The sequence below is a fragment of the Lepidochelys olivacea genome (assembly GCF_965140295.1).
Source record: "Lepidochelys olivacea isolate rLepOli2 genome assembly, chromosome: 10".
NCBI classification, from domain to species: Eukaryota; Metazoa; Chordata; order Testudines; family Cheloniidae; genus Lepidochelys; species Lepidochelys olivacea.
Window position 1 is genome coordinate 2296451 of NC_140420.1, and position 27893 is coordinate 2324343.

The 27893-nt window shown below is 37.6% G+C and overlaps 1 protein-coding gene across 8 annotated transcripts in view; it reads right to left on the minus strand.

The window, feature by feature from the left end:
• Positions 1–27893, minus strand: part of TNRC6A (trinucleotide repeat containing adaptor 6A) — a 178794-nt gene that overhangs the window by 25430 nt on the left and 125471 nt on the right. For 5 of the 8 annotated variants that reach the window (XM_084642245.1, XM_084642244.1, XM_084642243.1 and 2 more), the window contains exons 4-7: positions 24748–24838; positions 20256–20277; positions 11012–11350; positions 4551–4598 (exon numbers count right to left, since the gene is read on the minus strand). In XM_084642245.1, the coding sequence (XP_084498371.1) occupies positions 4551–4598; positions 11012–11350; positions 20256–20277; positions 24748–24838 (500 nt within the window). The remainder of the gene's footprint in view (positions 1–4550; positions 4599–11011; positions 11351–20255; positions 20278–24747; positions 24839–27893) is intronic. The other 3 variants (XM_084642247.1, XM_084642246.1, XM_084642248.1) reach the window with 1 other exon arrangement.

Genomic DNA, 27893 nt, shown 5'->3' on the forward strand with positions numbered 1-27893 from the left:
CAAACTGACCAGTCAACCACACACCTCGTTTGGAACCAGAAGTGTGCAATCATGCAGCAGTAGAGAGATAATTTTATTTTTTTTTTTTTTTATATACACACACCCACCCCCCCCACATACAAAATAAAGGGAAAGTTGAAAAAGATTTGACAAGGTAAGGAAACTATTTCTGTGCTTGTTTCATTTAAATTAAGAGGGTTAAAAGCAGCATTTTTTCTTTTGCACAGTAAAGTCTCAAAGTTGTATTAAGTCAGTGTTCAGTTGTAAACTTTTGAAAGAACAACCCAAACTGTTTTGTTCAGAGTTATGAACATTTCAGAGTTATGAACAACCTCCATTCCCGAGGTGTTTGTAACTCTGAAGTTTTACTGCATAAGACAAGTACAGCAATTCAAAGTCAAAGATACTGCACAGATTACGCTAACACTTATCACTGGATGTTATGAAGACATTATTAATATATTAGTTGCCACATATAATACCTAGCAGAACACTTAGCAAGGGCATGGGAAAATATATTCATATATTTGAGGTACGAAATGAAATACGGCATCCCTAATAAACTACAGTTTGGATTGCCATTAAAGTTTGTGTTTTTAAATATTATACTGCTCATGTGTAGAATACTTTATGAAAGGGGCACTACGCCAATAAAAAAAAAACAATCATTAAAGCCTGAAAGTGATATTCTGAAAAGGGAGAATGTTATATATAACAGGAAGTTAAACTGACCTAGAACCACAGACTACTATGCCACAGTAGCCAGGGAAAAGAAGTAAGGAAAGAAACACCATTAAAAAGGACATTGAATATATCTTAAGTGACAGGTTATTCAAGGTATTTATTTTTGTACATCATCCTCCATATGTAGAATAAGAAAGTGCTTTACAGGAATTCACTTCAAAGAAAAAGAAAAAGGAAGGTAAAGGTGAGATTTAAAAGGAAGTGGCTTAGTGGCAAGGTTCAATCCATAGAAGACTGCAAAAATTAAGTATACATTCTGTGGAATGAAGAATGAGAGTGGAACTCTACTGTGATATTCAGAATTATAAGGAACAGAGTAAAAGCTAATCAGTCCTTCCCCTGTGGAATTCACTGTTATGGAGTGCAAATCAAGTAGCATGGCTGAATTTGTACCTGTGCAAGTTAAAACATTTTCTCTTTCAGGGTATAAGCTGATCACATGCAGGAACCAAGAAGAAATTCTCCCCAGCTATTTATAAGTATTTCACAGTTGGCTACATGCAGAATAAGGTTTTTAACTTTCTATTAAAAAGTGTCAGACACAGGCTGCTGCCAAAGGCAGAATAGCATACCAAAATGTGTGCATTTTGCCACACATTGGGTCATCCTGAGTTTCTAAAACTCTATTATAGAGTCTTGAACTCATTTTTCTTCCATCAAACCAACGATCTGAACAAAAGAGCTTCCCCACATCAAATATTCTAATTTTTTTTTGAAGTTTGCTGTAAGTTATATGAAAAACCAACTAACTAATAGCAGGATAGCTATTTGGAAATACAGTATTATGAAAACATGTAATGCTTGAACAATAATATGAAGCAAAATACCAAAACCTAATAGAAGATGAGGAAAAACTGTCAGGTAAATTACTGGCTTAATATTTGTATGAACAGGAAAAAAAGCAGCATAACATTACATGCTCAAATATATTTTGTTCCTGGAGAAAAGGACTTCTCACCATAGTAAGACATTCAGGATTTACTAAGAAAACTGCACACAATTTTCTTTTAAGCTAACACAGTTAATGCCTTTGCTTCAGAACATTCAAAATCTGAATATTCAAACACTTGATAGCTTTATTTACCTGGGTAATTGTTAATTAGCATGCAAATGTTTCTCTGCTAAACATGTATATTTGTTCAGTGGACTTAAACCATCTAGATAAACATGTTCTCCTTTAGATGGTAGTTATGGAAAATGCACAGTTTGTGGATGAACAGACTATTAGTGCATTTACTAATGTATATTTGACTTAAAAGGGACACAAGCTAATTTCAAACAAATCTCTTGCTTGTTCCACTACCATCTTAGATCAGCAAGTCTCAAGCGTTCATGATTGGTATTTAGCATGTTTAAAGCATGAACAGCGACTAAGGCACTTTACAGTCAGTCATGAAGACATGACCCCAGCCTCAAAGAATTTACAATTTAAATAGGTAATATAAAACTAGGGAAGAATGGGCAGGGGAATAATTAAAGCAAAGTGATGTAAATTCACTTTCTCTAGCTAACTTCTAGTCTAAGTATCAATTTGTAGGCAATAGCACCTTGCATCTAATCTCAAAAATTATGCTGGTTTTCATTAAACACCCCCAAGAAATTTTAACCATTAATACTTATAAATAAAACTAGAGTATGTACTCCACCACTATTAATATTTCACTCATCTGTTGCAAGTTTTTAATGTGTTTTTAAAAATGACATTTAGAAAAATGGTTACATCTTAAAATACCAACATTACTTATGAGCTTTTCATGCTTCTTTGACATATGCTTTTAAGGACTGGTATACAATTGAAGCATAAATATTGGGTCAGATTTTTATTTTAAAAAATAAAAGCCTTAAGTTTAAAATGACTGCCAAAGCAAAGACCTTATTCCTGCATCTCTCTGCCAATATTTGTGTCACTGAATGTATGACTGAAAATGCTTTGACAAAGGAATTGAATAGCTTTATTTCACTGAAATCTTGCATAACATTTTGAAAGGCAATGACTTTACAGCGATATGAAGGATTTTTTTCTTTGCATTCTACTCAGATGTGAAGTTCAGCAAAAATAATCACTGCAAGACTCGCTAGAGCGCTCTACATAAAGAAGTTTTCTGAGATTGCTCTGAAAAAATATATCTTACTAGTACACATCTTATAAAATACACTTCTGTATTAAAAGTCAACATTAAAAATTCAGGTCTGTGCTCCTTCATAAAAATACCCAGAGCTTGATACTACTTGCTGATAAAAACAGGATAAAAAAAGACTTACTAGTAACCTTAAGGTTTGTTTAGAACATGGTCTTTCTCCACCAATTTATTTTATATGAGCTTTAGAATTAATAGTCAACTATATACCAAAAGTAGAGATTGCAACATTATGCACCAGCTATCATGTATTTTTAAACTGCAAGAAAGGAGTAGAAAATGTAAAATGAGATCAACTTGCTTAAAAGAAAAGTTTCTTTTCAACTGCTCAGATTCAAAGAACTTGCAGTGAAGATTTTCAAGAGTTCATGGAAAGAAGAAAATATTTTGGAACTGTGGTTCCCCATATTATGGTACTGCTAACACAATTACAAAGGTTGCGGCAATGAAAATTTTATAAGAAAAGGTATTAAAAGAATTATCTGAATCAGCAAAGATAATGATAGCACGTTTCATACTTGAGGTATTATAATGTAATGAGTAAAATGAGGGAAGTGCAGTTACTGTGTAAGCAAACAACCACTACAATGTACTCCAGCAACCCAAAACCATACATGTGAGAACTTGTTTTGTTCAGAGAAAGATTATGACTTGAACACCAATGTTATCTTCCTTTATATTAGAATCTTTAGCACCCTTATGCAAAGATATGTGGGAGGAAAAGCCTTCAGTTTAATATCTCAATGGAAGATGACAACTTTGTCAGTTCTTGCCTCTTTCTACGCTACACAGGAGCCAGTCTCAACAGAATATATGAACAAACAGCCTTCAGGCTCAGAAGCAAGTGACCTAGTTGTAACTATTCTGCTAAAAAAGCCTATTAAGTTACTAAACTTCCAACACAATTTAGCACAAGTTAAAATGTCTAGACGTAGGTTTGCTGCCAACAGCTCATTCTAGGATATTGTCAAGCACATAAGTACCCAAACATTATTCAGCAAAAGTCTGTTCTTAATAAGTACTCTGCATGAACCTTAAAAGAAGCTGTATATTGTATTATCTGTAATTCTGACGGACTGACTAGTCTAAAGAGAAAAACATCCGTCTAAGCTTCTGAGATGTAAAAAGGGATGAAAACTATAACACTGAAGGCTGACGGATCCTTCAGAGTTACGGGACACGTGAAAGCAGCCAAAAAACCACAGACAACTGAACATTTTATATGGCTGTTGCTAACCGAGGGGAAAAAACATTTCTTGGTTTTATGTTACTTAACTAGCTGAAGGAACAAATCAGAACCTGAAATTTCATATTACTATGGATACTTATTGACATATATAATACAGTATTTATTTAGTATCAGTGGTCACAATTATTTATCATATACAGCACTTAACTGTGCATTGGAACATACTGGTGTAGTCCAGAATTTTGCCCCAGAGAATTTTAATATAAAATTAAGAACTCATAACATAATAGTATATAAGTGCATAAACAAACAGTAAGCATTTAAGTCAGTCATACACATTAACAGTCAAGCTTCTAAAACAACCAACCAAGAAGCAAAAAATCAATAGATAATTGTGCAAGTAGTTACTGAAATGTGTAACTCTTATACACATACACGTAGTGCACAACAAACATGAGACTGAAATAGGTATGCATCACCTGACTGGTTAGGGGAATGGCTGACCAAGTCCCGAATGGGAGGCATGCCTATGAAAAAGCAAAAAATTACAGAATTGTTATTGAATTAAAGTATTCCTTTGGGATTATTCCACAAAGCATTCAATTATTTTAGAACCAGTTTATTATCACACTCTCTCAGAAAAGAAGTTTTTCCTGTCAAAAGGGCAGTCCATCTTCATTAGCTAGTGTTAGTAGCTGCAAATTATAAACCATCTCATATAGCTGTAGAAGCAGCAATAAATGCAAATGTATCTGACAAACACTTCAATTTTTTACTAATATCCTGCCAAGACAGCGCTGCATATGTGAAAATTTTGTCTTTATAATTTTGCATTTCATTTTTGCTCAGTGGATTTCTATTACCTTGAAGTTGTTTTAAAATTAACAAACACCCAAAGTATAATTAGTTTCAAAAATTCTTGACTTATAAAAAATTAACTGGACTTGTTAGATAGGTAGTTTTTGCGATTAATACAAAGCTACCGTAAAATGGTCTCTTGTTAAACTCATGAGACTACTATAAGAATCACAGAATTGAACACTGCCCTGTAGCACAGTGGATCTTAATCTTTCCAGACTACTGGACCCCACTCAGGAGTCTGATTTGTCTTGCATACTCCAAGTTTCACCTCACTTAAAAACTACAGCTTATAAAAATCAGATGACATAAAAACACAAGTGTCACAGTACACTATTCTGAAAAAATGCTTACTTTCTCATTGTGTGGGCATATGAAAATTTAGTTTGTACTGATTTCGCTAATGCTTTTTGTGTAGCCTGTTGTAAAACCAGGCAAATATCCAGATGAGTTGATGTACCCTCTGAAAGACCTCTGTATACCCCCAGGGACATGTGTACCCCTGATTGAGAACCACTGCCCTTGCCCATCCCTGGTCTCACTATTAATCTAATTATCTCGCAATATCCTTGGACAGTATGATTTATTCTTCAGATGAAAGCCCTTTATCTGCTCATATTTTGCTTCTTGGTTTACTATAAATTTGTATTGCACCATAGGACCTAGCCAAGTTTGTTTTGGATGGGCTGACTAAACCAAACTTCTAAACACTACATACATTTTTTTGCTAGCTTCTGCCTCCAGCAACAGATTAACATTTGCTATTGACAATGTATGCAATCAAACAGTGTTACATTTTTAAATCCCCCTTGCTTCCTCCTTACTCTCTAAAATCTATTACATTTCAGATTTAGAAGGCTTCCCAAATTAATTTGAGCCCCATGATTATTAAGAACTTTTCAAACCCAACCCCTCTTTTTTTTTTTTTTTTTTAAGCAAATTACCTAGGGCAACTTGAATCACATATTGTTTCTGCATGCTCCTGTTTTAATACAATTTTACAGTGGCATTGTCAAGGCACAAGGAAAAAAGGAGACTTACCCAAAATCAGACAAAGACTCAAAGTAACTCAGCCTGGATTAGAGCCAAGATCCTGATGGCTTCTAATCCGTTGCTCTCCAGGGAAGTACCTCTTAATGTGCCTCACAGGTTTAAATAATTTGTAATAGCCATATATACAGCTCACTGTAGCAAGCAGTTAGTGGTCTAGTAACTATCTGCTTATCACTTTGGTTCATATTACAAACTAATGAAGATTTCAAGATCGTCAAGATAGAAGACTGGGTTGTCATGGCAGAAAACAAAAGAGGAAGGATTTATTCTGAAGATCTACCTCACATGGTTTACAAATGGGGCAAAGTTTTGATAAAGAAAACTATTTAGACTGGCATGAATATATTCTCATAAACAAGAGCTAGCTGTAAACAGATCTCAGAAAGCATTTCCCTTGGTTTCAGCCTTAAGAGTGTTCCATAAGTTAGCTCCATTAGGAAGACTTGAGGAAAAAGGATTCACCACATGTTCTCAGAGTACAAATATAACATCTACTTGTAGAGCTATTAGGACCTTCCCAAACTAGCTTTACAGTTAAACAAAACAGACTAATTTTCAAAATGGAGAAGTGTGGGTCCACAGGGAATATAGGCAATAAACTACCTTTTATTGCAGATAAATATTAGTTAAGGATGCCCAGTCCAGAAAACTTACGATCAGTCTACACTGGCCAGGGAAATCAATATTAGCATAAATTGTTAATCTGCCTTCCCTGGCCTTTACAGAGAACCTAAAAAACAAGAGGTTAAATTTGCTTTAGGAATAACTCACAAAAAGCATGTATTTAGATGTTGGGCATCTGACAGACACTCAGAGTCAAGATTCAGATATCTGACAGCTCCATTCTAACCTCACCTTAAAATGCCGAGAGGATACAAGCACATAGAATACAAAGTTCTATTTATTTTAATTTGTGAATATCAGTTTGCAAAACTTGTACAAAATGAGGTGAGTTAGGGAGAGAGTTTTCAACTCTAATCTTAATTCCCTCATTTTTATGGTTTTGCAGGGGTTTTTCATATTGTTCACACATTAGAAAAAGCCCATCAATTATACACAAATTAGTTGCCAGCTTTTATTTTTCTTCTGAATCTCTTGCAAGCCTATTTAAATCACAGGTGCTTTGTTCACCATCCACAGTCTCATTCTGTATTGACATAATTTGTGTTTTCAGAACATCACAGGGTAAAAGTTGTTAGAGCAGGATGTGGATATTCACTCCATTGACTGAAAATATCTTCACTTCTGTAGATGTGTGAAGGACTTTACAACCTCAGGACAGTACCAATCCCTGGTGTTCTTGTTAAACAGTTGCTGGAGCCATGCCATCAGGGTATATGGTACACTCTTTCAAATAGGTTTCAGAGCGGTAGCCATGTTAGTCTGTATCAGCAAAAAGAACAAGGAGTACATGTGGCACCTTTGAGACTAACAAATTTATTTGGGCATAAGCTTTCGTGGGCTAAAATCCACTTCATCAGATGCACGCAGTGGAAAATATTTGAAGTGGGTTTTAGCCCACAAAGGCTTATGCCCAAATAAATTTGTTAGTCTCTAAGGTGCCTCGTTCTTCTTTCAAATAGGTTACAGGTTTGCATATTATCTCGTCCTGCTTGTTTGGTCTTACCATCTGGGCTACTGAATGTACTAAAGGGACATTATCGTATCTTTTGGAAAGAGGTAAGCAGGGTGCATTTGGTGGAAGAAGGTTCCATGAGTCTTATGCAAATCTTGATGAAAGCAATATATGCATTAGGATGGGTTTCAAGGCTTGGACATTCTTCTTGACTTTACTAACCTCTCGTCTCCTAGTGAAGTGCAGAATTCTTTGCTGAACATCTCATCTGCACAAAGACGTTCTTTTAAAAGCGAAGGACTTTAAGAGATTACTTTACTTTCCTGATGTTCTGATATCTTTAATTTCTGGAATGGGATACTAGTACTGGTGAGCGGACCTAAGATCTTTTTTGATGGCTGGGGGAAGGAGAAGAGGGAAGTAGCAAAACAACATGGAGATTAGCAGATTATTCGCATCAGTTTTCTTCAGGTATGATAGCAGCAAGTGACATCTTCAAGTAGCTCTTATGCAGCCAAACTATGGTAGTCTCCAAAGCATGCTCTACGCTACACTGTTTATTGCAATCCATTCTTTGTACTTTATCATCTCATCTACAGATCTCAAAGCACCTTACGAACATTAAACCTCCACCCTCTGGACATTATCCCTACTTCATACATGAGGAAATGAAACCTTAGGTCACACAAAAGGCATGTGGCACAGATGGGGGTAATTAACTATAGACCCATTCTGACTCTCACACGTGACAATTCCATGAGACTAAAATGCAAAGTGACAAGGAATCCGGTAACGCAGTGACTGTCTGAGTGCAACAGCTCACACAGCCTGTTTTGAGAAATGGAAGAAGGATGGCCAAGACAACTGGATTATTCTCTCCTCTCCGGAAAAGTTCCATGGGCCCTTTTATTGACCATCTGGACAATGAAAGAATCAGGAGGGACCTAGATTTAACATCTCATTCAAAGAATAGCAGCAGCTCATACCCTTAATACAACACTGCTGTGTCACTACTGGGGGAAGAAACCAGGATCTTCTAGCTCAGAGATTACTCAGCCATACTAGTAAGTGCTCAGTATTACAATAAACAAAGCCAGAAAGAGAAGAAGTGTCCACTTAGCTGTAAATAAATATTTTCCACAGGTTGGAATCCTATAAACCACATGAGAAGAAAAATAAATAAGAGTCTGTATAAGACTGTGTTGGAATGTAATACTCACAACATATGTAACCAGTTTCTAACAGTTTGCCTTGAGGGAGAAATTTTTAATAAACTACACGTGAATCTTTCTTTGACATCACAGGCCACAAGTCTAGATCAACAGACAATAAACCTATGGAAAAAAACTTTATCTGTAAAAAACTAGTTGTTTTTTTTAAAACCTGGTTAACTGTGCTCATTCTGTTACAAACACAAAACTGAAGAGTATAATCCCCAATATAAGAAATTACTACCCAGATTAAAAAAAAGCCATCCAACAATCCATACTATTTTAGTTTAGATATGCATTTGTATAGTGTTTGACAGCAACATACCCAACAGTTTACCTTCATTTTAAATAGTGCTACCTTCTAGATTCTGTGATGAGTTCAAGGATATAAAATGGAGCAAAGTATCGAGGTTTTCCTCAAGAATTCTTTTAAAAAGGAAAATCACCTTTTTGTAACGGGAATGCTTTACATCATATCCTCTGTAGCGCCACACATCAGTGATCTTAAGAAATACTATAAATTACAGCCAAGTTTAGATGGCTCAGGTGAAACAGTTGTATCATAAATGCTAAATGTCTTTCAAAAAACTAAATGCAGCTACAAAAACCAGCCTAAGAAACACACACACTTATGAAGATGATGATGGCTGAGCGTGGAATACCAAGATGCTTTGGAAATTCCTGGAATTGAGTTATTTCTTTCCAGTCAAGAATACATTACCTTTATCTTACTAACAAAAGATCAGTAAATTATAACCTAGTTCATTCATTAAAATTGCAAACTTATTCATAGATTCCAGGGTCAGAAGGGACCATTGTGAGCATTTAGTCTGACATTCTGTACAACACAGACCATAGAACTGACTCAAAATTAATTCCTAGGGCAGGTCTTTTCGAAAAAGATTCAATTTTGATTTAAAAATTGTCAGTGATGGAGAAACCACCATGACCCTTGGTAAAATGTTCCAATGGTTAACTGCTGTCACTGTTAAAAATGTATACCTTATACATCCAACATATGAACTCTTTATTATACTGTTGTGAAAGTATTTGAAGGGTAGGTTGCTCAAGCCAACGAGGACGAAGAAGGATCAGAGTAAAGAGTTTATGCAAAAAGAGAAAATACTGATATGAACAGCAGTCATTCTCCTCTCAGATCCCAGAGAAGCAGATCCTGGAAGAGGCCAAGATACTCTGTCAGCAGAGACAATACTTGGGGTTAGAGCCCTGCATGGACACAAATGTATATCCGCACATGCATATATCCATGCAGATATCCATAAATTGGTATCAATGGAACCGCAGCAGCGAAAGGAGCAGAACATGGGGCTGCCGCTCCCAGGAGCCAACACCCTGCGCCAGCAGCTCCTCCGGCATGGCTGTACTGCCCGCAGACCCATTCCCCTCACTTCCATTCAGCTGTCGGTGTCTCCTGTCTGGGGGCGTGCATGCCGTCCGAACACAAGAGTGCGACGAGGGACAGCTGCCAGTGAGCCTGGTGCCCGCCCAGTGGGCTGGGTGAGGACAGTACAGCCACAATGGAGAAGTTGCCAGCATAGGGTGCTGGCTCCTGGGAGCGGCGGCACCCGTGTTCGGCTCCTTTCACCGCTGCAGTTCTCGGGAGAGCCCTGCGGTTCTGCGGATGCTGATTTATATCCATGGATATAAATCTGTATCTGTGCAAGGCTCTACTTGGGGTACATGAACAAATCTAATCTCTTTAGCAAAACAAACCTTATCAGAATAATGGCTTTGATTTTTTTCACCCAGAAATTCCAGGTGATGTCACTGGATCTGAAACAAGAAGCTTATTTTGAGGATGCTATTCAGATTCCTGAATATTGGACATAGCTCTAACGCACAAACTTGTGGCAGAGTCTTTACGTAAAGGGGTTCCCTTTAAAGAGACCTTTCTGATCAAGATGGGGATCTAGAAAAAGGATATTAATATTCACCTAAACTTAAACCTATATTGTTCAAAGGTAGATATGCATCTGTATAGTACAGAAACTGCATTAATCAATAACTAAGATGAGCTGGGAATGATCAGAGATTCAGTTAAAAGGAAGATAGAGCACAGGAGACCATGTTTTAAAGTTAACGCTTAACATGAACAACAGACACTGGAGAACTCTGTTCATTTACCCTAAAATGGATTCTGTGTTGTACCAATTCAATCATTCTAATCTAGTTACTAATAAAATATCTAACCTCACTGAAAATAAGTAACTTCCTCTCTCACCTGACTGTTTTTTGCTGCTGCTGTTCGGCACTTCTCCGTTGGTCACCGGTTGTTTACTTGTGACAGCACTGCCTCCTGATTGGCTGTTTAATACTTTAGGAGTGGATCCCAGGTTTGCAGCTATCACTGGTAACTGCTGACCTCGCTTTAAAAGCTGTTTCTGTTCCTGGTGTCGAAATCGCGGTGGTACTTCACGAGGAGGGTATCGAGGCAAGGTCTGCTGCTGCTGATTGTTGGCTGTGGCCCGCTTGGCATTATTATTAGTGCTGGTTGCTGTGGAAGTGACGTTAGAGGTGACCGGCTGAGGCTGGCTTACACTGGTCTTTGTTTGTTCTGGCACTAACCCACACCAAAAAAAAAGAAAAGAAAAAAAAAAAGATAAAAGTTGAAGAAAATTAATCACAGGTACAATAGTTTTCAAAACTCGAAAAGAAACAAACATGTTTTGGGTAGGGTACAGATTATGGAATGGCAATATTTGCTCCTGTTAAAGCTGCAACCCAGTTTCCACTATAAGCCTTGCTATATGCACATATGCATACACTATTTTCTAGAATTGGTATTACTAGTAATAGCAGGTTTGGCTATAAACTCATAACAAATTATCCCAGCTCAAGTCTTTTATTACCACTCCTTACAAAGATCCTAACTTTTTTGATGGATTAGCACTTCAACAGATCAAGTCTGTTTTAGCAACTGAAGCAAAACTACATTTCCCAAAAAATTAAAACAACTTTAAAAAAATCTGGGTTGCATTATTTCCTACAGTGGGAAATTTAAAAAATCCTTGGTGTACATATCTTTTATGAAGTCAAGATAGAAGAGAACACAAGGCAAGGCTAGGAACAAAGAGAATGAGTGGTTAACACTCGCCTGTCTTGTCAATCCTGACATCCAAAGTCTTCACCCAGTCCATTATCAGTAGAAAGTGATAGCATAAATACCATGCACCATTTGACATGACTGCTTGCTTGCCTCCACGGATGAAATGCCAAGCATTCAGCTTAAATGAAATCAGAATTACCTTTCATAACCTTGACAGCACGGCCATTTTTAGGTGTGATTGAGGCCAAAGAATTTGCAAAGGTTGTGTGTGGGTGTATACACCACACATGAACTGTGAATAAACAGGTGATTACAGCATTCATGGCTACCTGTTTAGTTGCTCCATCACACCAGTACAAACACAAACAAATTAAATGAAACCCAGAAAGGTACAGGATGGAGTACCTGGTTGGGCCTGGTCTACTAAAGCACACAAATACTCTAAAGGTGTGGAATGCTTTATAGTAATTACGTTTAGAGAGCACGCACAATTTAAAAAAGTTTAAACCAACTCTATTGTTGTCACTGTAACACACTTTTTTCAAGTCCACTATATATAGCAATGATCACACACAATTGTGCACATGTTCAGTTTACTTTTTCTTTGATAAAGTACGTACAGAAGGATATTAGGTTGTGATTTTCAGAGCTGACTGGAGAATTTAACCACAAGTGTCCTTGAAATTAATGGGAGCTGCAAGGTTAACTTTGAAAAGCTTAACCTTAAACAATATTATAAAAAATGCTTGCACAACTATTGTCTCAATAGCCAGGTTCTGAAGGTACAATTAAAACTGTAAGGCACTCCTACGGCTAAGTGTGTGATTGTTGGGTGTTTCGGGTCCTATTAAAATTAAGCTTGAGTTACTATAAAGTTTTGTTTATCTTCCTTTAATAGTAACTCTGCACATTAGTATGCTTTTAACATACTCTAGGCTTTTGATTGTAGCAGCATTTCCTAAACCATTTCTTTTTGTGTTTCATTAAACAATTCCCTAGTGTGCTAGAAGCAAGAACAAAATGGTCAAATGAAAAAAAATTACAAAACATGAAAATCAAACAACAACATTCACTTTCAGGTACAAATGCAAGTGAATACAACGGTCTGGTCTTAGAAAAATCTAAGCAAAATCCAGCTCCCTGAAGCTTTGTTTTAAAAAAAAGTTCCAATATAGGGAATATGACTGTTGCTTTTAACATGATTAGGTAAAAAATACACATCCCTCAAGAAAGGCGCACACAATTCCATGCTCCTTACAAAAATGTGTGTCCTGTGGGATCAAATCTGTTACCCAAGTGTTAACGGAGCACCCACCTGTCTTAGCGCCAAGAATTGCAGTGATCAGTTTTTCAGTCTACGGAAAAAATGACAAAGCCCAAAGAAAGATTTTGTATATAAGGGATATTTGGAGCATGTACGCGATTTCTTCTCCAATGGAGGTCTGATCGTTATAAATCCTTGGTATAAGTTTCCAGGGCAGAGAGAGGGATACGCTATTTCAGGTGATTACAAACATGTACACCACCACAGTACCACCATCTTCCACTGCTCTGCTACAGCAGTGATCCAGTTCTACTCTATTTCACAGCTGAATGGAGGGGGACAGAATTAGGTAGAAGAATGGCCATGACATAAGTCAATTTAATGCATAGAAGCCTGGATAGGGAAGATATTCACAAGTAATTAGACAAACCAGTAAGTTGGATAAAATGACTAACACAGTATTAGATTCTGCTGATGTAAGAGTTCTGTTACCTATTTTAGAAAGCTACTGAATTCAGATCCTTAATGACATTTCACCTGCACACATTCAACAGTGTATGAATGACCTATGATCAAATGCATTTAATGTTCAAAAGTACAATTCAATGCCTTCAAAAATTCTGAACATATTTCCAATCTATTCCTTTCTAGCATATTCCTCTTGCTTTGTTCTTTAAATCTTAACATTAATGAAATACAATCTAAAATGATTAGGAGGGGAGGGATAGCTCAGTGGTTTGAGCATTGGCCTGCTAAACCCAGGGTTGTGAGTTCAATCTTTGAGGGGGCCATTTAGGGATCTGGGGCAAACATTGGGGACTGGTCCCGCTTTGAGCAGGGGGTTGGACTAGATGACCTCCTGAGGTCCCTTCCAACTCTGATATTCTATGATGCAATAGAGGAAAAAAAAAAATCTATATTCCTCTCTGCACTTCTAAACCAGTAATTTTTCTTACTGGTAAATCTGCATTATAATTAATATAAATTACTTATAATTATGCAGAAGTTATTTTAAAAAAACTTCATACTACTTTAGTCCATTTACTAATGCAACTCAGACATTTAAAGAGCTGGTCTTTCATATACCAAACTCCATTTCACCACCCACAAGTCTTCTGTTATTTAACTTTCTAGTAATCTACATTTTATCAATATACCTTTTGATGCAACTGGTCATAATGTCTAATCTTTAAAGTTAAAAAACCGTACTTTAAGCTTGATCTAAAAAAGTCTGTTGACATCAGTAAATGAAAACAAACACACTACTTCCATACAGTCTACCAGCATTACTCCACCACCAAAGTACTTATAAATAACTGCACTGCTTAGTTTTAATCCATTTTTGGTCACCTGGTATTGTTTGTATGAATTATACTGTCTTTCTATTTATACTGTAAACTCCTTGGTGCAAGGACTGTTTTATTACAGCACATAATGTCTTGTTGGTGCTCAATAAAATGATAATTTTCACTTCACCTAGTATTCCTTCCACAGTAGAATTATTCCTTGCAGATTAAATACAAATCATTTACATATGACATTCCAATGGAAGAGAACTGGAGTTAGAAAAAAATCACTCCAGAGCAGAACGGCAACAAAGCAACATTCATTCCTAACTTTCCTTATTTAAGCCCCTGTAAAGCACAGTAAGTACATCTTAATTAATTGAACTAATTCCTGGTTACTCATTCATTTGTTAACTATAAAATGATAGAGCATATTAGTAAATGAGATCCCTTTTAGTAAAATAAACCCCAAATAGCTACAGTATGAACAGTACTTTTTCTAAACAAATAAAAAATTACATACAGATAACACAAGAAATATATTTACTTGGTAGATAAAAGCAGTAACAGAATGATTCATTCTTTGTGTAAAGATTGACAAATTCAATAAAATGCAACTAATGTTCAGGTAAAACATTTTTAGTTTGAGCCATGTTTTCTCTACTGTCTACAGTCAAATATGCTTTAAGATGCAACTTAAAGTTTCAGTTATTTTCAACTTAATCAAATGTATTATTGACGTCTTCAGGCCCTATACAACCATTTATCTTAACTAAGTGACGGGCGGTGGGGGGAGGAGAGGGAAGAAATCACACAATTTGTTAATTCTTTCCAATTGTATTTTATAATCAGCAACTTCTCAGAAGATTAAACTAGCTCTGTTGCTAATATCTCACTTTAACTAAACTTTTATTGCTCCAATACGACTATTATAAATTCCAATACCCCTTAAATCCCAGAAATGTGTTATAATCTATTTCTCTAATTTAACACTTAAAAAACAGTGATAAAATATTGTTTAGCACATCAGTATTTTGCTCTACATCACCCTAAAGTCAACTTTGTTAATGGACTTACACTGTATTACTCCTAATTTTCTTGACAAGCAGCAGCAAAATTACAAAATAATATAAGGACAGACATTTTCATAAACAAACCTGCTGAAAACCCACAAAGCAGTGGAAGTTGAAGTTACAGTCAGCACGACCGTGACAGAAACAACAGTTTACAGAGAGATTCCAAAGAAAGACGCTTCCAACTTGTGTTGCTTTCCCACTCTGCAGATTTCATTAGAAAATGGAGGAGAAGCATGGTGTCATTTTACTGCTACAAGAGTACTGCTTGCCAACTCCTCCTGGAGTAGGGGCCCAGTGACAACCCCCCCCTCCCCAATAAAAAAATGGCAGCTGTTTGAACTTTAATGCAGATGGAGAACAGTTTCACTCAAACAAAATCAGTTTACATAGATCAAATCAACGACTAAAACACACAAAGAGCAGCACCAAACTGTCATTTAAGTGTTCTTTTCTTATTACTGCTTAAGCTGACCACTTAAAAATGTACGGTAATACACTTTCCTTGCATGTCATGCCCCAAAGAGTTGTCAGTTCTGGAATGCTGAAGGGCAAACAGAGGAAGTCTGGCTTTCAAGCTGACACACGTAAGATGTAATGCTAGAATTTTCGTTGTGGAAAAATGGCTGCAGCTGTAAGCTCAGCTAGCTGATCTGGAAAATATCTAACTGTTTGCCAATTCATTAACCCCTGCAAATCCGTAGAAAGGTAAATTATAAGGCATTTATATAGGTAGTTTTAACAGCAAGTATTCATAGCTCAGTTCAATTTTTTCTTTTTTCTACTTATAAGCTTTAAAAGCTAATATAACAGTTTTCCATTAAGGTAAAGCAGTAATATAAGTGGAAAACAAAACTTCTGAGAGCATGGACAGTTTTGTTTCACAGAGAACAGATGAATGAGAAGTTTCAAAGGTAGGAAATATGAGTAAAGGAATTCAATTCCATATCCAGTTATTTTTAAAGGCACTTTCTATTTCAGTGGTGATCCAGAGTTTATCCTAGTCTGCAACAAAAGCAGTAGTTTTATGCCTACTCCCTCCACAAAACAGGGAAATTTAAAGAAAAAGTTGAAAAAAATCTGAACTGATGATCTAACTTTTGTTATTTTGCAAAGCACTAGAAGACTCAACAGCACGAGTGACAGCAGGAATATCAGCCTTAATCCAATCGCATAGTTTGTAAAACTATTTCACTGAAATATTACCTAGGTATCTTGAAATACAATATGTAAAGGAAATGTTTCACATTACAAAGCACTGTCCTGCACACACGTACATTTGTATTCACAGTGACAGCATCTTGTTTGCTGAAGAGTCTAGGAAGCTGGTATTTTGTGACAAAATTCAAGCTAAATACTCATTGTATAACGTTTGGTTTAGCATAGGGGTTCTCAAACTCGGGGTCGGGACCCCTTAGGAGGTCGCGAGATTATTATATGGGGGGGGGGTCACGAGCTGTCAACCTCCACCTCAAACCCCACTTTGCCTCCAGCATTCATAATGGTGTTAAATATATAAAAAAGTGTTTTTAATTTATAAGGGGGGGGGGTCGCACTCAGAGGCTTGCTATGTGAAAGGGGGCACTACTGAAGAAGTTTGAGAGCCACTGGTTTAGCATATAGCGTACGATGCCATTTTCTTTGCATAGCTGAAGTGGGGTTTGAGAGATTTCTTTTGAATGGGATATTCATGATGAATGGGGAGGTTTGTTTACCTAGAATAGCATTACAAGTAAAATGCAATAAAAGCTATTATACCAGGCTATTGTGTAAGTTAGAGTAGACCATCACCATGTTTGACAGTTCAACAGCACATTTAATTGGAAAAAAGATCTCAAAGCACTTTCCAAACTTTACATTTTATTTATATTAGAGTACCTACAGGGTCCCAATCGAGATGAGGGACTCTCTCGGCTAGGTGTTGTACACATACATAGTGTCCTCCTCTGAGGGACTTAGGAATTATTGAATGGCTGAATACATTTAAACCTAAACAGCTGGTAAAATGTTTAACTTAAAAACCAGCCGCATACAAAATACAACTTTTTATGTCAATGCTAGTGTATCAAACAACCTAGATGGAGCTACTATAAGGTGGGTGCATAACTGGTTGGAAAACCGTTCCCAGAGAGTTGTTATCAATGATTCAAAGTCAACCTGGAAAGGCATATGAAAGGCATATCCTGCAGGGATCTGTTCTGGGGCTGGTTCTCATCGATATTTTCAATGATTTAGATAATAAGAGAGTACACTTATAAAGTTTACAGATGATACCAAGCTGGGAGGGGTTGCAAGTGCTTTGGAGGATAGCATTAAAATTCAAACTGATATGGACAAACTGGAGAAATGGTGTGAAGAAAACAGGATGAAATTCAGTGAGGATAAATACAAAAATACTCCACTTAGGAAGGAACAAATCAGTTGCACATATACAATATGGGGAATGATTGCCTATGAAGGAGTACTTCAGAAAGGCATCTGGGGGGTCATCGTGGATCACAAGCTAAGTATGAGTAGACAGTGTAACACTGTTGCAAAAAACAAAATCATTTTGGGATGTATTAGCTGGAGTGTTGTAAACAAGTCATGAGAAGTAATTCTTCCGCTCTACTCCACGCAGATTAGGCCTCAACTGGAGTACTGTGTCCAGTACTGGGCACCACATTTCAGGAAAGATGTGGACAAACTGGAGAAAGTCCAGAGAAGAGCAACAGAAATGATTAAAGATCTAGAAAACAAGACCTATGAGGGAAGATTGAAAAAATTGGGTTTGTTTAGTCTAGAGAAGAGAAGACTGAGAGGAGACATAACAGTTTTCAAGTACATAAAAGGTTGTTACAAGGAGGAGGGAGAAAAATTGTTCTTCTTAATCTCTGAGGATAGGACAAGAAGCAATGGGCTTAAATTGCAGTAAGGACGGTTTAGGCTGGACATTAGGAAACACTTCCTGTCAGGGTGGTTAAGGACCAGAAGAAATTGCCTAGGGAGGTTGTGGAATCTCCATCACTGGGGAGTTTTAAGAACAGGTTAGACAAACACTTGTCAGGGATGGTCTAGATCAGGGGTCTCAAAGTCCCAGCCACTGGTAATCTGCAGCCCAAGAACCTCCCCACTGCGGCCCGCGGAGAAGAGATGCATGTAGCCATGCTGCTGGCAATGTTTGCTGCAAGCGCTGCCCCCCGCAGCTCCCATTGGCTGTGGGAGAGGGACAGAGATACCATCATACAATATAAACGTTTTCTTTCTGAACACCATCTTCGGTGACATTATTGGCCCAGTGGGAGGATTTGAGAACTGGCACTGGTCCCCAAGGTAAATTGAGTTTGAGACCCCTGGTCTAGATAGTACTTAGTTCTGCCATAAGTGCAGGGGACTGGACGAGATGACCTCTCAAGGTCCCCTCCAGTCCTACGATCCTGTCTGCCATCTTCATTAAGTGTTCAGTCCTGAACCCACTGAAGTCAATGGCAAAACTCCCACTGCCTAACGAGTTCAAGATCAAGCCTTAAGAGCCAGATTCTGTAGGCAATGGTACTGGATGCACAAGATGGCTGCAGATCCAGGATTTAAGGAAGTTAGTCTCCTAATGTAGGTTCATAACTCCAATTAATGGAAAGGACAGTGCATTAAGACCCCCATCACACACAATGTAGAAGTTCTTTTTGCCTCAAAACAGTGAAACGTAAAGGTACTTTTATTCCTTTGATTTCTGTCACCAGTTTTCATATATTTTTAATAGATCATTAAAAAATACTTCCTACCCACACAACCTTTAGTGTATTAGGAGCCTATTATGCTACAGAATTTAGCTTTTCTGTGCAAGTTGTCAACTCAATTAATCCACTGCAAATTGAGGAAACTAGATATAAACTCATCTTAAAGTAACAGGTAATTACTACTGCATACACTAGACAGCAGGATGAGAAAGCACCTTTATATGCAGAATTCACCACCTGATCTTGAGCTATTAGGACTAGCTAACACACTTCACTGTTAAAAAATTTCTAGTAATTTGTCTCAAGGCTTAATATTTAACGAAACAGTGTTTCTAAAGATAAAGGATTTAGCAAATGTTAGCCCCCTGCATAAATATACAACGAACACAACCTGAATTAGAATGAAAAAGGAAGTTAAGTAGATAAGTATTTTCTTTATCTTAAAAATATAGCAAGTACTTGAAAGGAATCAAAATATATAATACAAATATTCAAATTAATCACAATACTCCCAGTTTGTTTTTGAGCTAAGTTAGAGCTCATGGACATGGGAATCCGAGCCCGTTACACCAAGATGAAACTGCTGGATGTGTCATTTCAATGATAGATGGGCAATTACTGTGCCTATTACTCTGATGTCCAATTGCACTAACAGCACATTTGGAAGAACTGCCTCAAACAGATTAACTACATCCCATGACCTACAACACGGCTGGATTGGTAGGAGGATGCAATTTTTTTGGCATTTTTTTTTAAATGAAAGGAAAAGAGGACGAGAAAAATAAAGGAGAGGAAGATAAAGTAGAACACTGCTTGTATGTACAGTGCTGTATAAATAATTAAGAAAAGGCGAGTAAGAGTGAAGGAATATACCAAACTATTAACAATTTTCCATTACCTTTTCTGTTTTGTTTTGTTTTTAAACTGCTAAATATACCATTGGCACTCTATGTTTTCCCAGACCCTAACTTTTAAGGCTGAGTCAAAATGTTTCAGACCTCCCCACCCCTTTTAACTCAAACACAAATTAAAACACCTACTCAAACACTACAAAATATAAATAGCTTTAAAGTAACTTACCTTTGATTTTTTGTTCAATGGCCTACAACAAAAAAGAAACAGTGTTAATAATTTGTACAGATTGTTCTTTTCTGATATTTTGCTTGCATCTGTATAGTCTCACAGTAGACTCCTGCCTTTTCTTTTAACATGTTTTGGTACTTCTAAAGTGGACAGTTGAAGATCATCTCCCCTCTTCCACCAGCCCTCACTTTATGGCTGCAAAGCTGTTTAAAAACATTATACTAACACAAGACCAAATGGATCACACATTCATTTCTAATCCAACCCAGTTTAGACTGCGTTCCTTTAAAAATGGGTTAAAATTATCAGCATTTATTCGCATGGCAAAAGTCATAGGAGGTAGAACAATTTTTAATTTAGCTAATTAAAACTGAACAGATTAAACAATCCCCAATCATAACAAACAGAAAAACTCAGAAAGGAGAGAGTGTGTGCGTGCGCACGCACGCAGAACAAATCTAAAATCTTCACTTTTCAAGAGCCTGCGGAAGTTTGACAAGCTACCTTTAGAGTTACCTGTGAGAAAGGGCCAAGATAAAAGGTTTACGTTGATAAATTGTATCATGAGATAACCAAATGTTTCTCTCTTGCTGCTGTATTGAAGCGCCCCCATATGTGCAGGTCTAATTACACAAGAGAAGACGGTACCTAAGGTGCTCTCAAAAGCACAAAGTAAATAGTGGTTCCCCCCTTCCACCCCGAGCTCTGACTTACAAGTAACACAGATGACTACTGTAACAGAGAGCAAAATATTTTCAAAGCAGAATTGAGGTTTAACTTCACAGTATCCCTTTCATGTGTGTTCATAAAATGTTGTGTTACAATAAATGTTCTGCAGTATAAAATATTCATTAAAATTAATTATGACTTAGTAATATGAGACCTTACCACAGTGCTCTGCAATGAAATCCTTGAGAAGTGGTCAAGTTTGACAGATTTGATCATTATTGTGTTTAAATATTAGCACAGTAAGAAACAGTGAGAGCTGATTTTACTGAAAAGTTAATAATGCCCTTTACTATCATGGCCACCCATCTGTTAAAGAAATCAGCAGTTCACAGTATTAGCAAATTCTGTACTTCATATTAATTTTTTTCCCCCAACAACTGATAAAAGCAAGGAAGTGTACGCTGTCAAATCTGGAGGAGAAATTTATTTTGATGGCTCAGGAAGTTTTATAGTAATTTTGAACTGCTGAGTTTTGTATGTGCAATTATTGTTCTGTGCCTAGAGCTCAGCATGCTTGTATGGATATAAAGTGTAATAAAACAGTAGAGCTCCCATATAAGGTGCTCCACAGCAGCATGAAACAGACCCTTTCCCCTTCTGAAGCCAAGTAACATCCTCACTGTAATAACTCTTCCTCTTCTGTCTTTTCCTACTCCTTTCCTCTGAATCCATTAAACAAAAACAACCCCCCCATACAATTCATGTATCAAACAAAGCTGTGTCTTTTCTCCCCTCCACCACATTCATTTGCTTGTGTATTACCACCTCCTGCCCTACCCTTTGTCAGTATGCATCTTTAGATTGCAAGCTCCTCTGTGTGTATGGATTGTCTTTTTCCCATGTTTGTACAGTTCTCAACACGGCGGGATCTGAAGCCTGGTTTTATTGGATCTGAAGCCCGGTTGGAGATTTTAGGTACTACCATGATATAATATTTTTACTACTACCAAGTTGGAAAGTGCTCTCTCCCACCTCACTTAAGTTAGGACAATCATCACAGCCACCAGGGCCCAGTCACTGAAATTAGGGAAAAAGACTTCCTCGAATACATCCCCAAACCCTGCCATTCCCACCAAAACTTCTACCTGAATGGAGACATCACAAAATTGTCCCATTAACAATTGAGACAATTAACAGGGATACTATAACAAGAACTTCTCCACACTGAACAAACAGCCCATTATACATGTCAGGAAACTTGTTGTTACCCAATATTAAAATCTTTCTACATGTCTTCCACTCCATAATGTTATATCAACTTAGCCTAGCCCTCCAACCCCAAAACACCTCACTTGAAGACCTGAGGACTTCATACAGACGTTACCATTTATTATACTCCGGCAAAAACAGACTGACTGGGCAATAGAGTATTCGGACAGTACTGTTCTGTAAAAATACTACCATTTCCAGCTGGATGATTTACAAATCTTAGATCATATAGGCCTGAGGCTGGATTTTATCACTGCCACAGCTCTGCTGAATGAGCTTCAAGTTGATCTTTAACTGACAATTCCAGCAGTGGCTCAGTAATAGGAAAACAAAGGAGGCAAATTTTTGCATCTCTATAGGTAGTGCATTGGACTCAACTGTCCACAATGATCGGGTGCAAAGGCTACCAACTGACTCTAAATCAGCCCTATTTAGGGGAGTTAAAAAGCCAAAACTTTTTTTTAAGTTAGCTCACACATTTTAATTAAGTCATGTTTAAAAACATGTCAGCACCTAGGACAGACAAGGTTTTACTTTTTTTTTTTTTTTTAAATGCTAGCTAGGGAGCCTAAAGCAGATCATAACCAGCCAACATTTTTAAAGGTGTCAAGCCCTGTCTGTACAGGATGTGCTGGCACGTTGTTAGACACCACTTAATTGAAATGCGTTTGCTTAACTCGTTTTTAAAAACTGCTTTTTCCTAGTCTAGAGAGCCAGAGCTTCTCCAGGGCCGCAAGCAAGCTAGTTACATTCTACTGCTCTCCCTACAGAGAAACTACTTACATTTCTGAAGAATCAAGCCTAAACACTTAGCATTCTGTTGCTTCTACAGTGAAAGCAGGGGAAATCTTTTGGCTTCTTAAGGATAGTCAGCATGTCCACATGGAGAAAGGAACTAGTTTAGACAGAATTTCAGTAAAGTTCAGTTACAAGGCTGTGTATGTTCAGCATTTCTTTAAAACACTTAAAAAAAATTCTTTCTGGTGCATAGTTTGTCATGGAATGAGTCAAGCTTTCTGCTGGAGACTAAAAAAACCCCAACCAAGCACATTTTGGGGCAAGGATTCCAGCAATGGTAACAGGCAGGTCTACACTAGAAGTGTTACATCAGCACAGCTGTACCGATGTAGTTGTGCTGCTGGTGAAGACGTTCTGTGCTGACGGGAGAGTGCGCTCCTGTCAGCATAATTACTCCACTTCCACGAGAGACGGAAGCTATGCCAGAGGGAGAGCCATCTCCAGCCAACATAGCGCCGGTGTGGACAGCGCTTAGCTCACTGTACTTGCATCACTCGGGGGGTGGGAGGGGGTGTCTTTTCACACCCCTGAGCAACCCAAATTAGATTGGCTTAAGCAGGAATATAGACCTGCCCTTATATTAATATGCAGTGTTCAGCATGGACGTCTATGAAGCACCATCTCAGAAAAAAGTGAAGCCAAAAATCCCCTGAGCAAAGACAATCTCCTTTCCAGTTAAGGGCATTGCTGAAAGATTTTGAACCCTAACAGAAAACGATTTATGCATTTGTAATTGAGCACTAGTGATGGAGTTGTACACTACTGAAGCAAGTCCTTTTGCAGTTTGTTGTCACTGCTATGAAGATTACAGAGGGTCTCATTCTGAGTTATAAGCAAATACCCCATTTCTTCTAAGGAGTGTTCCAGGAAAAGAGGACTGGATTGGGGTGGGGGGGGGAGATAACAGAACTAGGTGTGTACTTAGTTTATGTAAATGAGATAAACCCCATTATTTTGACAAGAGATCTGGGTTGCAGAATTGACTAGCCATTTTTCTGCGTATGAACTGATCATTTAACATTAATCAGCAGGATCAAGAAAAAGATTGAGAACTAGGCTTATTTTAGATGTCTCCTTAAAGGAACTGGAAGTCTGAAATGGAGATATGTTCTTAACCAGATTTACAGGCTCCTTTCAACCAGGGCATCTACAATGTTAAATACCAATGACTGACGGATACTGTTTTAGCATTACCCAAAAAGTAATTTTGTTTTTTTCTTTTAAAATATCTCAGGAATAATTTTTAGTATTTATTCAATGCTCTTATATCTTCAAAGCACTTTACCATAATTAGTCTTAAACCCCACTCCCTGCTGCCAGTGTTTTAATTTTATCCATCTTTGATAAAGCATATGTGATGAAGAGTCACACTCATCACAGAAGGCTAATCAGATGCATTAAAATAAGGCTAACAGCTAAAAACAACTATTTTATACTATGTCAGTCTTCACATTGTGTATTCATGGGCTTGCATCCAGAAATGTCCCTATCAACTGAAGATCTGTGAGCTAAATGGATATCTAAACAAGAAATTTAGCTTTGAAGAAACTATGCCTGCAAATTCAGTAAAAATGTTCAGTAAAACAGTTACTTGATGATTGCCTTGTGCTTTGGAAGTGCTATGATTAGATTTAAAAAAATAGGCTTATCTTTAACAGCTGTACTACAAAAAGCAAAATTAGTCTGAGAAAAAAAACAAAGCCAAATCCTTTTAAAAAAAAACAAAAACAAAAAACTTAAATGATCCACATACCTTTTTTTGAGCAGCTTCCTTCTTTTTCTTGTCTTCTTTTCTCTTTTTCCTTTCTTCCATCAACTGTTCTTCCTCGTCTTGCACTAAATCCCTGAACCACACAGTTTGTAATTAACTCTCCCAAAATGCATTCAGTAGACATTTCTATTCCTTCATTTATATTCTTTTTAGAAGTGATCTTAAAGAGATATGGGAATTTTATCCCTAATTTGTTGACTGCATAAAATTTCTAAAGGGATCAGTTAGTCTAAATCAAGATAATATATACTGTCACTCTACATCACAAGTGGGAAACGGTTTTATTATGGTGTGTGTTTTAATAGGCCTATTTTCAATATGCAACATCCAGGAGCAGAGATCCTTCCTCTACATCCCTGAAATTGAAACCACCACCACCAAAAACCATGTGCACTACCATTCTATCTATATATATATATATATACATACATACACACACACACACACACACACCTTTCTACCAAAGGACATAATTAAGGCTTATTCTTTTTAGTTTACTTTAATTCACAAGTCAGTGTTAGTTCTAAAGGGTTGGTATGATTCCAATACTATTTCATCTTTACCTTCTGCTGCAAATTAGCTCTGAAATTGAACTTTTACATGTCAAATTTGCCCCATCTTCTTTCAGACATAACCAGCTTCCGCAGACAAATGTTAAAATAGCAGCATAGTTTAATAGAGTTGGAGCCAGAAAATTCTTACATAAATTTCAATTCATCCTTACATACTTTATGCAACACAATGTTCACTACCAATGCAGCTGTGCAGCCTTATGATGTATTCTATTCTCACTTTCTAAGCAGTTTTAAAAGCACTCCATTCGTGCAGTTAGAATGGAATTTAATCCTTTGAACAAGAACGGGAACATATGAATAGAAAGGAAAGCTGAAATCGAAGAGCAGTGAAGATGCAAGTACTCCTACAGACTATGCAGTAAGAAATGGTAAGATAGTAACAAAGACTAACAGTAAGGTTTAAGTAAACTGCAGGCTAAAGGAAGTTTATCAAGGTAATAAAAAAAGTAAGAGTGGCCATATTGGGTCAAGTTCGTGGCTCATCTAGCCCAGTATCTAGTCTCTGACAGTGCCAGATGCTTCAGAGGGAATGAACAGAACAGGGAAATTTCAAGCAATCCATCCCCTGATGTCCAGTCCCAGCTTCTGGCAGTTGGAGGTTTAGGGACACCTGGAGCATGGGGCTGTCTCCCTGACCATCTTGGCTAATCGCCACAAATGGACCTATTCACCATGAACTTATCTAATTCTTTCTTGAACCTGTTATGTTTTTCGCCTTAACATCCCCTGACAAGGAGTTCCACAGGCTGACTGTGGTTGTGCGAGGAAGTACTTCCTTATGTTTGCTTTAAACCTGCTGCCTATTAATTTCATTGGGTGACCTCTGGTTCTTGTGTTATGAGGAGTAAATAACACTTCCCTATTCACTTTCTCCATACCATTCATGATTTTATAGATCGCCATCTTATCCCTCTTAGTCATCACTTTTCTAGCTGAACAGTCCCAAGTCTTTTTAACAACTTCTTGCATGGAAGCTGTTCTAACCTCCTCATCATTTTCGTTGCCTCTGTCTGTACCTTTTCCAACTCTAATATATCTTTTTTGTGATGTGATATAATATATCTTTTTAGGTGTGTGTTTACCATGGATTTAAATAGTGGTATTAGGATATTTTCTGTTTTATATATATATCCCAGGCCTAATGATTCCGAACATTATTAGCTTTTTTGCTTGCCACTGCACACTGAGCAGTTGTTTTCAGAGAACTATTCATGAGGACTCTAAGAGCTCTTTCTTGAGTGGTAACAACTAATTTAGAACACATTTTGTATATATAATTGGGATTATTTTTTCCAGTGTTCATTACTTCAAACTTAACGCTGAATTTCATCTGCAATTTTGTTGCCCAGTCACCCAGTTCTGGGAGACCCCTTTGTGACTCTTTGTAGTCAGCTCTGTACTTAATTATCTTGAGTAATTTTGTATCATCTGCAAACTTTGCCACCTCGCTCTTCACCCCCTTTTCCAGATCATCTATGAATATGTTAAACAGCACAGGTCCCAGTAGAGGGTCTTGGGGGACCCCATTATTTATCTCTTTCCATTGAGAAAAGAGTTTGAAGAGATGGTCTAGAGTAGACTACAAAGTTAGGTCAACATAAGTCACCTTGGGTCAACCTGTGCATGTGTCTACATGTCTACACTCAAATTTGTCTACAGCCAACTTAAGCACCCTGTTACAGCAACACAGTAATACCACCTTCCCAAATGGTGCAGAGATATGGTTGACCTATACCTCCTCTCTGGTGGCAGTTTTCCCCCTTTGCCTCACAGATATTATACAGGACACCACAGGCAGCTATAACCATATATCTCTCACTGAAATTCAATCTAGTGAGTAAACACCGCCAGCATCCCTTCCATCTACCAAAAGCACATTCAACTGTCATTCTGCACTTGCAGAGCCAGTAGTTTAATCTTTTCTTGGTGCTGTCAAGGTGGCCAGTGTACCGCTTCATAAGCCAGGGGAACAAGAGGTAAGCTCAGTCCTCCGGAATCACCATTTGCATTTCAATATTCACCAGTCAGGAAAAAAATGTCCCAGCTTGCAGCTTTCCGAAAAGTCCTGTATTCTTAAGATGCAGGTGGCACGTACCTTCCCTGACCAGCCCACACCGATATTGGGAAAGTGTCCCCATGGATTCACCAATGTTTTCATACCCATAGAAGAGAAGCCCTTTCTGCTGATGTACTCAATGGTAAGGTGGGCTAGAGCCAAAAAGGGATGTGCAAACCGTCTATTGCCCCATTGCAGTTTGGGAACCCCATTATTGCAAACACATGTGCTATGTCCTGAACATTGTCCAGAATCAAAGTCCTGCATAGCAAGAGGTGATTAATGGACATACACACTTGCACAACAATGGTCCCCACTATGGATTTTCCACTTCCAAAATGATTTCACACCGACAGTAGCAATCCGGCATCGCAAGCTTGCACAACGTGATAGCCACCCACCTCCCCACTGTCAACACAGCTCTCATTGTGGTGCTGCTGCACTAGAGGGTTGGGATGAGCTCAGCACAACAGATCCAGGAATGAGGCCTTTCAAAC